Source organism: Humulus lupulus, chromosome 8, assembly GCF_963169125.1.
Source record: "Humulus lupulus chromosome 8, drHumLupu1.1, whole genome shotgun sequence".
Taxonomy (NCBI): Eukaryota; Viridiplantae; Streptophyta; class Magnoliopsida; order Rosales; family Cannabaceae; genus Humulus; species Humulus lupulus.
Genome location: NC_084800.1, coordinates 5,876,391 through 5,891,862, shown reverse-complemented (window position 1 = coordinate 5,891,862; position 15,472 = coordinate 5,876,391). Strand labels below are relative to the sequence as shown.

The following is a 15,472-nucleotide window of genomic DNA, read 5'->3' as shown; positions in this document are numbered from 1 at the left end:
ATAAATAATTTAATTGAATATTAACAAATTTAATAATTACAAAATAAATTATGTCTTTTAATAAATAATTTTAAAAATTATAATTTAATTTAATATTAACAAATTTATTAATTTAAAAATTACTTAAAATTTAGATAAATAATTTAAAAATAAAATAAATAATTATATTTTTATTTAATATTAACAAATTAAATAAGTGAAAAATTAGATAAATAATTTTAAAATAAAATAAATATTTAGATAAATAATAATAACAAATTTAATCATTTAAAAATAAATTAAATTTGTAGATAAATAATTTAAAAATAAGTTTGATAGTTAAAATAAAGGGATATTTGTGGCATAAGTACCCAATGTTTGGATTTTGTACGCGACATAGACCCAATGTTTATTTTTAGTAGCAATAGTACCCAAGGTCAGTAAAAGTGTAATTCCGTCAGCCTCCTCCGTTAGGTCTCCGTTTCGTGATGACTGGACCAACACGTGTCACTCTGTGATTGGTCCAGCTCAATAATATTTTCAAAATAATTATGATTGGGACCAATAAAAATGTGACACGTGTCTGCCTAATAAGCTCATTAACAGACCTAACGGAGGAGACTGACGGAATTACACTTTTACTGACTTTGGGTATTATTGCCACTAAAAATAAGCATTGGGTCTGTGACGCGTACGAAACCCAAACATTGGGTACTTATGCCACAATTATCCCTTAAAAAATAACTAATTATGAAATAATTACCTATAATTAATTTCAATTATATTTAATTAAACAATAATTAAAATAGAAATTAATAATAAAATGAGACATTGTAGAACATCATATATAGGATATGATGGTTATTATCACATATTAATAATTGTTATTATTTCTAATAACAAAAAGTCATTGACATATATCTAGTGGATGCCTTGGGGATTATAATCCTAGTCAACGTACTCATCTAGTATTCCTCATATTTTCAAGATATTTCTTCAAACATTTTGAAAAAAATGAGGAGTAGTAGATGTCTGCTTACTATTTCCAAGGGATCCACTAGGTCGGAATAAGGTAGGGGAATAATAAATAAACAAATTTACTAATTTATATGCAAATTAAAAAATTAGAGGAATAATTTAAAAATAATTCATTAATTAATTGAGATGAAAAAATAAGTTTGATAATTTAAAAAAATATTTCTGGAGCTTCATCTTCTCAACCTCCAGCTCCAACCCATTCTTCCATGTACGGGGCATCGCCGTCTCAACATATGGTACCTCCATACATGTACGGAGTAACACCTTGTTCGTGGCCGATTCCACTGTCGTCGCAGCCATCGTATCCCTACATGTATGGAGCTAGATTGTCCACATCACCTCCCCAATATCCTTGGCCAACGCCGCCATCGCAGCAACTGCAACAACCACAACCACAACCGCAACAAGAAAATAGGGAGGACGAGAGAGCTGATTTATGAGTCTAGGTTTATTTTATTATTAATTATTGTTAAATTATATGAACAATATGAGTATTTGTTATCTAAATGCATTAAGAATACCGATAATTATTATCTTAATAAAATAATTTGAATATTTAATATATTTGTTTTCAATTATTTAAATTTTAATTAATAATTTAGATTAATAATTAATTAAAATTTTATTTAATTATTTAATTTTATTATTTTTTTTATAAATAAAATAGTTTTAGGGGTGACACTGTCGCTCCTAATAATAAAGTATTAGGGCGACTAATGAAATATCAGGGGCGATACACACTACAACAAATTCTACTTTCAATGACTCCCTACAATGTCTTACACCATTGGTGTAAGACATTAAAAATTAGAAGGGATTTTAAATGGCTAATGGTGTAAGACATTGAAAGTGCATATTAATGGTTACAATTGGAAGACATTAAAAATAGTGGAAGACGTTGGAAATAGGCTGGTAGTGATTTATGGGTACATCCAACGTCTCCCACTGGGAGACGTGCCACGTGTCCCACGTCTCCCAATGGGAGACGTTGGATGTGCATGGGAGCACATCCAACGTCTCCCATTGGGAGACGTGGGACACGTGGCACGTCTCCCAGTGGGAGACGTTGGATGTCTCCACTTATAAATCACTACCAGCCTTCTTCTTCCTCACACGAACCCGAGAGCAAACCAGAGAGAAGAATTGGGCGATTTGGGGCTGCGTTTTTAGGGTTCTAAGGTAAGTTTTTTTTTTATTTTCTTGATTTTTAGTTAATTATTTTGCAAATAAATTATAGGTTTTGCATTAGGATGAGTAATATACATGATTTTGTGTTAGTTTTACATTTTTATGCATTTTTTTATATACATTGTATGTTTTTGTGGTTTTTCAATGGAAGTTTTTAGGGATTTATGATTTTTTAGTTTTTTTTTTAATTTAACCTATCACATTGTATATATTTCATTAGAGTATATATGTTCATGATTTTTTTAAATTTTTATCAATTTTTATTTCGAAATTTAGATATATTTTTGTATATTTGAATTTTTTTTTAAATTGTAACTATTTTGTTATATATATAGTTATGTTAAAATAAATTTATTAAATAATTTATAAAATAGAAATATATTAAAATTTTTATGTTTTTGTTTATTATTAAGTTTTTAGGTTATGAAATTTTATATTGATTTTTTGTTGAAGTTATAATTAGCGGCACATTGGGATTTTTTTTATTTGTTTACCAATATCATTTACTATTATTAGATATTTAGTGATATTTGTTTAGTAATGTTTAACATATTAATTAATTTAATTTCATAGGTTGTGATTTTTGTGGTGAGATTTTAGAGAGTATTTTGCATCAAAATTCCAATATCAATCACACATTTGAGGTAATTAAGTTTCTAAAATTACAATAATACGTTATATATTGCTAGATATTTAGTGATGTTTTATTTATTATTTATTACTTTAATTTTATTGGTTTGTGGATTTAATAGCGAATTTGATTACTAAGTGAAGTAACTTTGCTAGCTTTTGGATTAAAGATTGCAAGAGGTACATATATATTCTCTTACTTCTACTTTTAATATTATTAAACAAATGTTAGAGGAGTTTGAATATCTTAAATATTCATCCATAGTGAAGTAGGTTCTGAGATTAAAATTGTGTGCTGCGGTGATAACGGAAGGTTGAGAACTTGTGTGTATTAGTGAAGTAGGTTCTGATAAATTTTACTGTGTGCTGCGGAGCTATAAGGAATAAACTTATTGTGTGTTGTTTGAATTGTTTGTTTTGCTATTCACATGCAGATGGTTAGGTCACTATTATAGGGGAAATGCTGCCCGATTTTATCTAGGATAATAAACAATTAGTTTTATATAGACATTCTATAAGGAAGAAACTTATTGTATGTTGTTTGAATTGTTTGTTTTGATATTCACATGCAGATGGTTAGGTCACTATTATAGGGGAAATGCTGCCCGATTTTATCTAGGATAATAAAAAATTAGTTTTATATAGACATACAACTTTATCACGTGCTTATTTAGTGTTGTTTCTTTTCTTTTCCATAGACATAGAAGAATATATGGATAAACAGTGGATGTCAGCAAATAGGTTATCTGCGGAATTTAGGAACGGGGTTGATTTGTTCTTAAGGTTTTGTTCGGAAAATGTGAAAGACCCAAATTTTACTTATTGTCCATGTCTTAAGTGTGGAAATGTTAAAAAGATGGATCTTAAAAAGATTAAAGAACACTTATATTTCAATGGGATCGACAAGAGTTACAGAATTTGGTATTACCATGGGGAGATAGCTCCGATTGCTCCAACTCTGCCAAGTAGACCAAAAGGAGTGAGGAGGAATATAGTGGAGGAGAACTGGGATCCATTAGATGAAATGATTGACGACGCACATTATGGATCAGGAGTAGACCCAAATAAGTTTGAGACACTCCTTAATGATGCCGAGAAACCAATTTACCCTGGTTGTACAAGATTTACAAAATTATCTGCGCTTCTTAGGTTGTACAATATAAAAGCTAAACATGGCTGGAGTGATAAAAGCATTACTGAGTTATTTGGTTTCTTGAAGGAGTTATTGCCTGAAGTTAATGAAATTCCAATTTCATTTTATGAGGCAAAGAAGACATTATGCTCATTAGGCATGCAGTACGAAAAAATTCATGCATGTCCTAATGATTGCATATTGTATCGAAATAGTTTTGCAGACGCAAAATCGTGTCCTACTTGTGGTGAGTCACGATGGCAAATGAAAAGAAATGGTGACGATGTCAAGGAAGGAGTACCTGCCAAAGTTTTGTGGTACCTTCCGCCAATTCCTCGTTTCATCCGATTGTTTAGAAATGCCGAACATGCTAAAAGTTTGTCGTGGCATGCTAATGAAAGAATAAAGGATGGTAAATTAAGACATCCAGCTGACACCCTTGCTTGGAAGAGAGTTGATTTGAAGTGGCCTTCTTTTGGAAATGAATCTCGTAATATTCGTCTAGGTCTTTCGACTGATGGGTTTAATCCACACGCATCCCTTAGCAGTAAGTATAGTTGTTGGCCTGTTATGCTTGTTATTTACAATCTACCCCCATGGTTGTGTATGAAGAGAAAGTTTACGATTTTGACCTTGTTGATATCAGGACCTAAACAACCTGGTAATGATATTGACGTCTATCTAGCTCCTCTTATAGATGACTTGAAAACTTTGTGGGATGAAGGGGTTAAGGTTTATGATGCATATAGGCAGGAAGAATTTAATCTTAGAGCGGTCTTATTGTGGACAATTAATGACTTTCCTGCTTATGGAAATTTATCTGGGTTTAGTGTGAAAGGATATAAAGCTTGCCCCGTTTGTCAAGAAAAAACATGTTCTGAATACTTGAAACACTCTCGGAAAATATGTTATATGGGACATAGGAAGTTCTTGCCTAATACGCATAAACTTCGGACTTGGAAGAAGGCATTCAATGGTAAACAAGAGTTTGAAGAGGCTCCTGAGCCATTGAATGGGATCCAAGTACTTGAGAAGATGTCTAAAATTGTGTTCAAGTTAGGGAAGCCCAAAGTTCGTACACCTACAAAGATGAAACGTAGTCGCAAGGCCAAGGTTGTGGAAGAGCCAAAAGGGTGTTATAAAAAGAAATCTGTTTTCTTTGAACTTGAATATTGGCCTTTCTTACTTATACGTCATAATTTAGATGTTATGCACATAGAGAAAAATGTATGTGATAGTTTGATTGGCACTTTGTTGAATATTCCTGGGAAAACTAAGGATGGAATTAAGGCTAGACAAGACTTGGTTGCAATGGGTATAAGGGATGAATTGACTCCAAAACCAGATAAGAGACGAACATATTTACCTCCTGCAGCTTACACTCTTACTAAAGAGGAAAGAATGGAAATTTGCAGATGTTTGTTTAATATAAAAGTTCCAGACGGATATTCCTCAAATATAAGGTCATTGGTAGACATGAAAAGTTGTATTCTGACTGGCATGAAATCTCACGATTGTCATATTCTAATGCAACATTTGCTACCAGTGGCCATTCGATCTGTGTTGCCTAGGAGAGTTCGAGATGTAATCACAAGGTTATGCTTGTTTTTCAAGTCACTGTGTTGTAAGGTGATTGATCCGCTAAAGTTACCTAAGTTAAGAGATGAAATTGTTGAGGTATTGTGTGAGTTGGAGAAATATTTCCCGCCGGCATTTTTTGATATAATGATCCATTTGACAGTTCACTTGGTTAGAGAACTAAGATATTGTGGCCCAGTTTATTTAAGATGGATGTATCCATTTGAGCGATATATGAAGATTCTTAAGGGGTATGTTAGGAATAGAAGTCGGCCGGAAGGATGCATCGTCGAATGTTATATTGCAGAAGAGGCAGTTGAATTTTGTTATGAATACATGACTGGTGTACAGAAAATTGGGTTAAATGATGTTGAAAATGTTGAGATTCAGAGTCGTCGTGGTAGCGTTGTATGCACAGTAAGTCGAGATCTTCTAGATGAAGCGCATCGTCTTGTGTTGCAGAATATAAATGAAATTCAACCTTATATCGAGTGAGTTATACTCATATAATACATTAAGTTTAAGTTGTGTAATTTCGTATATTCAATTATTTAACAACATATTTATAATTGAAGGGAACATTTTAATTGGATAAAGACCAAATTTCCATCCAAGTCAAGGAACTCAAAATGGTTACAAGACGAACATTATCGAACTTTTAGTAGTTGGATAGAACAAAAGGTAAATTGTGTTGATTATTGAAAGTTGTCATTAATTAGTACTTAATTACAAGGTGACATTTTTTGTTGTTTTTGGTATGTTGATTTGATAGGTTGTGTCAGAATTACAAAACACATCAAATAAGGTTTCAGACATTGTTAAGTGGATTTCTCGAGGACCTTCAGTTAATGTCATCAAGTTTTCATCATACATGATTAACGGTACTCTATTTAACACTAGGGAGCGCGATAACAACAGAAACACACAAAACAGTGGTGTTAGCCTTGTTGCTAAAACTGTGCAAGTCTCTAGTGCAAAAGATAAAAATCCAGTTGAATGTGATATGACTTTTTATGGAGTAGTTAATGAAATTTGGGAGTTAGATTATATCACAACTCGAGTACCTGTTTTCTTTTGTGATTGGGTGAAAAGTGACAGCGGCATAATATATGAAGATTTTGGTTTCACATTAGTTAATCTAAATCGAATTGGGCACAAATCTGATCGATTTATATTAGCTTCACAAGCGAAACAAGTATTTTATGTGAATGATCCTTCAGACAACCAATGGTCAATTGTTCTTCCAACGCAAACAAGAGAATGGAACATTAAAGATGGTGATTTACATGATATACCTCTCGGAGAAGAACTTGTCACATTCACCGCAATAGAAGATAATGACGAAGTTGATGATGATTGTATTTGTTTCCGTGAAAATGGTGAAGGATTGTGGGTTGATGATAATGGGTCTTGAGGTACCATTTAATAGGTTTCATATGTTTATGATATGTGAAATTCTTAGTTGTTATCACAATGTGTTTCATCTTTTGATTATGAGTGTCCAAAATTGTTATAATAATGATATTTATGTTTCACAGATGGAGGCTGATCCTTTTGGTGGTAGTTCTGATGAGGGAGAGCAACGCCCTAATTCTCAGTCAGTGGAGCAAGAAAATAAATCTGTGAGAGGACGTACATGGATGTCTAGAAACACCAAAAAAAGGAGTGAAGGACATCTTACTCCTGTTGAATACAATGAGTATGGTCAACTAGTGGGTGGATCTAGAAGTAATGTTTCATCACAGCTTGGATCAGTTGTTCGAGCAACTGTGTCCATCAACATTAACAGTTGGAAAGATGTTAGTGTGGTGGATAAAAATAAAATATGGGACACAATGAAGGTATATTTTTATTAATTATATTTCAGTTAATGTTTTTAAAATATATATTATTTTGATAATATGCTTCTTATTACTTTCAAACTTGCAGAAAACTTATGATTTGGACCCCAAACAAAAGCAACAGATGTTGAAGGATGCGGGAAAGTACTTCCGAAATTGGAAGACTAATCTTACTAGGGTACACGTTTACGACGCTTTGAAAAAATACCCAAATGAGTTCCCGCCAGCTTTGCCATTTGGATTTGAGAATGTCATAACTCCGGATGAATGGTTAGCGTTTGTGAACTCAAGATTAACTCCCGAGTGGCAAAGAAAGAGAGAGGAGATGCAAAATTATCGAGCACTGAATAAATACAATCACAACCTCTCTAGAGGAGGCTATGTGCGTATTGAAGAGATGTTAATGGAACAAAGTGGGAAAAGTCTGACTGAACTTGATAGGGCAGATTTATGGAGCATGGGTCGTCGGAATGCAAAAGGAGAGCTAATTGGAGAGGCCTCTGAGATTCAAAAAAAATATTGTAAGTGCTCATATTTAATAATGTTGATATGTCAAATTATTAGCTTATATATATAACTTTCTGTGAATATTGTTTCACAGGATCATTACCGGCAACTCCAAGCTGAGGGTAAATGGGCACCTGATGGCCCTGATGATGTGCTGACGAGGGCGTTGGGCACTCCTGAGCCTCGAGGACGTGTTAGGGCTGGAGGACACGGTGTGTCCCGCTCAGTATATTGGAATACTCCAACACCTACCTCAACGAAAAATAAATCAAAAGCCTCTTCTTCGAATGACGACATTAGAAAGGAATTTGAAGAAAGATTTCGAAAACAAGAAGAAGAGCATCGTCAACAAGCACAACGCCTAGAAGAGCGCCTTCAACAACAAGATGAGCTCTTGAGAAAATTATTGGCCCAACAGAGCGGGTCAGGATCTAACGTTGGAGTCCCACCAGCGCCATCATCATACTATGTGCCCGACCCACCAGTGCCACCAGCGCAGGCGTCCTACTATACTCCGGACCCAGTAGTGTCTCAAGCAGAACACCACATTGTTGCACTACAACCGCTTTTGCAAGAGGTAATTAAACTTTCTTGAATATTCTGAAACCAAATAAATTTATTTACTGCTTCAACATGATTATTTGTATATAATATGTTTCTTATGCAGGGCCGAGCATGCCAATTAGCAATTGGTTCGGTTTCAAACATTGTTGCATCAGGTACACTCATTGAAAGAGAAGCAGGCAACAACTTCCAAGTTATGATTACGAGTGTTCTTAAGCCAACATGTCCTCTCCCTTTTGCATATCCTGATTTGGACATGTACATAGTTGCTCAGGCCATTGGGACGCCAATAGCGTGGCCTAAGGATTTTGTCATTATATCTGAAGATGTAACTCATGAGGTGATGCCATGTTTTTACATAATTATCTTTACAATTCTATATTTGTTTGTAATTTTTTTAATTGTTGATATAATTGTATACAGACTCCCTCTACAAGTAGGACCAGATCACAACGACCAAGAGCTCCATCAACACAATAACCTCGAGAAAGAAGACGACAACAAACTCCTCCAACACAATTGGCCCAAACTCCATTGGAACGATTACAGAATATCGTATCTCATTGGGATGATGGCGAGTGTGTCAATCTAGGCATAGAGTCTGAAGTTTTTGATCAGGATATGTCTCACTGTTATATATTTAAGGATGACATACTTCAGTTTGCTCGAAAGGAGAAGATTGGACAAGCAGTACTCGTCAGCTACATGAGGTATATATCTGACAAATAAGTTTGTTCATTTAATTTTCTAATTTGATTTATTCATTCATATAACAATTTTTCATATTTTTGTATTAGGTTCATTTACAGATATGTGGTACAACAAGGTCGCCAAAATAAGTTTTTATTTGTCAATCCTAATATCGTCGCCACTCAAGGGAGTTCATTCGACGATCGTGTTCAGAATCTGTTCAGACGTTGCAATGACGTAAAATCAAAAGAACAAGTTATGCTTGTCCCTTGGAACCATGGGTAAGTTTAAAAAGTTGTCATTTTTCCGACCCATATCAATAATTTCATTGTTTAACATTTGAGCTATAATTTTTTTGTTTTTCTTATACAGTGAACATTGGATGTTGCTTATTTTGGCACCATATGCATATCATGTTTATTGTTGTGATCCGGTGAATTCAGAGCTAAATAACCGTGAGGAGATTGTATCAGTGATCGTCAGCGCTTTCAATCTTTTTTTCTCTATGAATCTTCCTGATGTCGAGATCCCTGATACTCTACGCATTAAGCAACCTCAGGTAAGTAACTTTAGCATAAATTTTTGAACATTTATAATAATTAAGTAGAATAATATGTATGCATTTTTTAAAAAGTTTCAATTTAATAATAAATTACTCATATTTTTAAATAATTAGTGTCCACACCAACCGGACAATGTGGCATGTGGATACTACTTAATGAGGATGTTGAAGGATTTGATTGAGCATGCGAGTCCTGGGCATTACTTGAGAACGGTATTATTAATTAAAATTTACAAATTATTTTTGAAACTATAAATGTAATCAAATAATTAATTAATATATTTTACTTTATATTTCTTGCAGCTAACAAGCACATCATATACAGAGGCACAAATTGATGAGTTGCGACAAGAATGGGCGACATATATGTTGCCGATAATCCAAAGTTACCGACCTCGTTGATAGGTTTTTTTTTTTTAATTTTTTAACTCTTTCTTCATACACAATGCAATATTTGTTCATTTTGAATATTTCTAACAAATATTGTATTTCTTGTATATATCTAACAAATATATTTTTTTCTTCCAATTTAATTGATTATTAAATTAATTTAAATTTAGATTAAAATAATTTAAATTTAAATTAATATTATTTCAATTTAATTAATTATTAAATTAATTTAATAATATTAAATATTAAATTAATTAATAATTAATATTAATTTAATAATTAATTAATTATTAAATTAATTTAATAATATTAAATTAATTAATATTAATTATTCAATTTAAATTAATAATATTAATTATAAATTTATTTAATTTATTTTTTTTAAATGTGGGAGACTTTCAATGTCTCCCAATGGGAGAGGTGGGAGACTTCCCACGTCTCCCAATGGGAGAGGTGGAAAGTCAACATTTGACTTTCCACCTCTCCCATTGGGAGACGTGGGAAATCACTCACCTCTCCCAATGGGAGACGTGGGATGTCTCCTATGGACTTCCCACGTCTCCCATTGGGAGAGGTGAGTGACTTCCCACGTTTCCCAATGGGAGAGGTGGAAAGTCAACATTTGACTTTCCACCTCTCCCAGTGGGAGACGTGGGAAGTGAGGCACGTCTCCCAACGGGAGACGTGGGATATATACCTACAATGACCCCAGCAACAACGTCTCACTAAGTGGGAGACATTGTAGACTTCCAATGTCTCCCCATTAAAGTCATAAAACATCTATTTTGTTGTAGTGACATCGACATAAGCTATGCAAACTGTTCAAATTTTTGGGGTGACATTCCAACTTTTAGGAGTAACATGCGCCCTTAATAATCAAGTATTAGGGGGGCGACTATTGGCATATCAGAGGCGACATATCGACAATAGTGATGGAAAATGTTCAAATTTTTGGGGCGACATTCCAACTTTTAGGGGCGACTGTATCGCCCCTGATATTTGAATTGAGTCGTCCCTAATGTACTCTATTAGGCGCAATTTTTTTTTTGGTAAATCAGAAGCTTCGTTAAAACCAAACAACATTACATCTTAACAGCACCTATGTATGGCCTGAATATACTCCTTTAATCTATACAAGCTTTGAGTAAGTCTATTATAAAGATTCAAACCAATTCAAGTCAATGTTACTGAGTTTTTTCGGCATGACACTCCTAACTCTATTTTTTACATCACTAACAATATTATGCACAATTATATCTATCCTTTTCACCTGAAGTAACCAAATAGCTTCATTCCGTTCTTTCCAAATATGGTAGACCACCGCAGCCACAACAGCCGCATACACCATTTTCCGAAACTTACTCAAGTGAGCTCGAGAAATCCATCTCATGAGGTTGCTTAGTGTTTCAGTTTGGACAGCCCAGTGCATATTCTCTTTCACCTGTTGTAGATATCTCTTACTAAGATGACAATAAAAAAAAGGTGAGCTATACTTTCTTCATGAATATCACATAACAGACATACTGAGTTGTTCACCATCTGAAATCTCATTAACCTTTGCTTGGTTTTTAATCTGTCAAGCATGGCCATCCACAAAATGATACTATGTTTCGGTATGTTGAGTCTACTCCATACTTCTGAGCACCATTGAGCACGTTTTGAGGCTGCACAGAGTAATTGATAACCGTTTTTGATAGTATAGTCTTCCTGAATGAATCTAGAGATGTCAATAAGATGCTTGAATTTTTCTTTAACCTCCACTATTTTTTTCCAATACCAACTACTCTACAAAGGGCCACAATGATCCCACCAATCTTCATTCTTGATATATACATGATGTGCCCATTTCACCCAAAGATTGTCCTTCTTAGTAGCTACAGCCCATATGTATTTCCCGAGAGCTGCAATGTTCCATTTGAGTATGTTTCGGAAGCCAAGACCACCCTCTCTCTTTGGTCTCCAAACCTTCTCCCAGGCCACATTCCCAGCCCCCTCAAAAACAGCCTAACCTTTCCATAAAAAAGCACGACATATAGAGTTAATTCTTTTCAACACCTGCTTGGGAATAAGCATAATTTGATACCAATATGAATGTATAGAAATTAGAACAGAGTTAATTAAGCTCACAATGTCCTGCATATGACATATTTCGGGAACTCAATGTCTTGATTCTTGCCACCATTTTTTCCAATAAAAGCTCACAATCCTTTGCTGAAATCTTCTTCGCACAGATGGGGATCCCCAAGTACCTGAATGGCATCTGACTCCTACTAAAACTGGAAGCCTCAAGGACCCTTTGTATATCATATTCTGGCATACCACAACAATAGACCACCAATTTGGTTTCATTTGGGTGAAGACCTGATGTAGCTGTAAATAACTTCAAGCCTTGCAACATATAATATATAGACTTAAAGTCACCATGATAGAACAGAAGCACGTCATCAGCAAAACTCAAGTGATTCAGTTGTAAGTCCTCACATCGGTCATGAAAACGAAAGTCCTCTTTTTGTCCAATTTTCTTCATTATTCGGGACAAATATTCCATTCCCAAAACAAATAAAAGTGGTGACAATGGACCCCCCTATCGCAACCCTCTTTGAGCAGCAAAAAAACCATGTAGTACACCATTAAACATTAGTGAAAATTTTGGACTGCTTACACATTGCATTATTAGATGTATAAAAATTTCCTCGGAAATCTATAGGCTTCCAGCATTTCCTCCAAAAAACCCCACTCCAATGTGTCATAAGCTTTCCGAAGATCAAGTTTGAGCATGCAATTAGGCTTTGCACTCTTCCTTCCATAATGTCTGACTAGATCTTGACACACCATAATGTTATGAGCTATGAAACGTCCCTGAACAAAACCTCCTTGATTTTGGGCAATCAAATCAGGTAGAATTAGTCTCAAACTCGAGCAAATCATTGTAGTTACTGCCTTATAGACCACATTACAACAAGCAATTGGTCTGTAATCACTCACACCATTCAGACATTTGCTCTTAGGGATAAGAGTAAGTATTGTAGAATTAAGTTCTTTCAAAATTTTACCCGAATGCAAGAAGGATAGAATAGCATCACTCACCTCTTTGCCAACAATTTCCAATTGTCCTGAAAAAAATAACTCGAAAAACCATCAGGTCCAGGCGCTTTACCTTCAGGAATTGAAAAGATAGCTTGTTTGACCTCAACTGTGTATTCAGCCATTAACATATCAACTTGCTCTGTAGAGACTAGAACCCCTTCCTCAACTACTCCTTTAATTACATGTCTTCGGTCTGCCATTTTGGAGCCCAACAGAGTAGTATAAAACTTCAAAAAATCATTCGTTACCTTATCAGGATGATCATGCCATATGCCACTCTCATCTGTGATTGAATAAATTCTGTTCTACGCATTCCTTGCTCGAATACTTGCATGGAAAAAAAGCTAAATTTTCATCACCATCTTTCAGCCAAGTCATTCGTGCCTTTTGGTGGAGGAAAGAACAATACACTTTATGGGTAAGTACAAACTGATCTCTAGCATTTTTCTCCTTCTGAATCAACTCACTGTTTAATGGGTCCTGTTGAAGTTCCAATTGGCAATCTGTTAGATATTTCCTCTTTTGTAACTCTGCCACATGAATATCATTAAACCCCTCTTTATTGAGCTCTTTGAGAACCAATTTGACTTGTTTAAGCTTTGAGACCAACTTATACATAGGCGCAATTTATCAGGAGCGACACATTAGGGGCGACATGTCGCCCCTAATACATATTAGGGGCAACGCATGTCGCCCCTAAAACCCATATTTGTTGTAATGATTGTCAAAGTTTGGTTCGAGAAGAAACACTTTTGGCGGTGCAATAACATCTTATACGTCGAAAAAAGTGGTGTCGTCTAAAGTCCATAACTCTTTGCTAGCGCATTTAGGAATTACGTGATCAAAATTATCTTTCACCGGCGCTCTAGCGAAATACGTCGGCAAAAATTACTTATACTGGCGCAATTCACCGTCGGTAAAAGATCCATTTTTTGCCTGTGTAATTTGTGAAAAGTGCCGTTAAAACATACTTTTTTCCGGCGCAATTCCGAATTGCGCCGACAGAATTCTTATTTCTTGTAGTGAATATCTCATAACTTGGGTACTTTTTAGCACATATTTATTAAATTAGGTACTTTCAAAACAAATATTCATTTAATTTGGTATTTTCACAAACCTGTCACAAACACACTTAACGGTTGGAACTGACGGCTGCCACAAAATATGGACATAAGGTACTTTTGCCGGCTAAAAAATAACTTGGTATGTAATAATTTGGATACTTTTGTTGCAAATATTCCTAGATAAAATTGCCGAAAATATCTCCAGATAAAAATGTAGTTTTTTAATAAAAGTTGATGTTTGACAAGATAGGTAAAGAAAAGAATAACCCCAAAGCAATAAGATTCTAACCCTATATCGCATCCCAACAATTAATGTCACATATATAACTACAACCAAAGAAAAGTTAGTCTCTAATATATTAATGATATGGTTGCTGTTGATACTCCAGCAGCAATACTCTAATGTGCTTTGTGGCATGACATATATTATATATGACTCTTTTGGTTTCAATATGATAAACAGCTAGTAAACAAAACAAAACAAAACAGATCAATATTCCTATTAGGAATTTCAATAGTACACACTGAGAATGATACTTCTTAGAAATTATGGTTAATGTGAAAGACAAACAATATACCTTGTATTGCATGAAAGTATCCAAAAAATTAGTTACAAAAGAAGTGTGATTATATAAATTTCCAGCCGAAATTCTTATATATATATATATATAGTAATTTTTCTTCACGAAACTCTCTTTGTCACAATAATATCAATGTTTAACTACAGACCCTAAAATAATTAATTAGATATAATCTGTCCTTGTCCATGGTATGAGGGTTGGAATGTTACTTTCAATTTCACATGTACTAGTACACGTGTCCGTAGCAAATTGGTTCGAATATGTGACAAAATAATTAAGATTTAAATTATTACTCACTTCGTCAACTAACACATATGCGCTTGAATTTAAATTAATTATATGGGTTTACTAGCAAGGTCAACTTAAATCTTTTGGATTTTGCAACTTGGGAGGGAATTAATATTTTACATATAATTGTTTGTATATTAATTTTCCTCTTTCCGGAGAGAAAGAAAGAAAAAAGCTCAGCTTAGGACACTGCTATTATATGTTGGTGGCTAATATCCATCACTAGAGATTTTGACTAAAATAAGAGGGGACAATATATTGGGGTCACAAACCAGTTGATCTACATTAATTAAACTATGGAAGTAGCTACCAAGACACATTATTTGTTGCACTTGCACACATTATCATCTAAT

General features: G+C 34.2%; 2 protein-coding genes across 2 annotated transcripts; one reads left to right on the top strand and one right to left on the bottom strand.

The window, feature by feature from the left end:
* Positions 1–6,135: 6,135 nt before the first annotated feature.
* On the top strand, positions 6,136–8,407 carry LOC133793450 (uncharacterized). The gene is made up of 4 exons (XM_062230809.1): positions 6,136–6,226; positions 6,318–6,960; positions 7,084–7,386; positions 7,475–8,407. Exons 2-4 carry the CDS (start codon positions 6,883–6,885, stop codon positions 7,961–7,963), a joined length of 870 nt encoding a protein of 289 aa, XP_062086793.1. The 5' UTR covers positions 6,136–6,226; positions 6,318–6,882; the 3' UTR covers positions 7,964–8,407.
* Positions 8,408–11,228: 2,821 nt separating this feature from the next.
* Positions 11,229–12,626, bottom strand: LOC133794933 (uncharacterized). The gene is made up of 4 exons (XM_062232374.1): positions 12,276–12,626; positions 11,933–12,103; positions 11,370–11,540; positions 11,229–11,249 (listed from the first exon to the last, which is right to left on the bottom strand). The coding sequence occupies exons 1-4, from the start codon at positions 12,624–12,626 to the stop codon at positions 11,229–11,231; spliced, it is 714 nt and encodes a 237-aa protein (XP_062088358.1).
* Between the last annotated feature and the right edge of the window lie 2,846 nt (positions 12,627–15,472).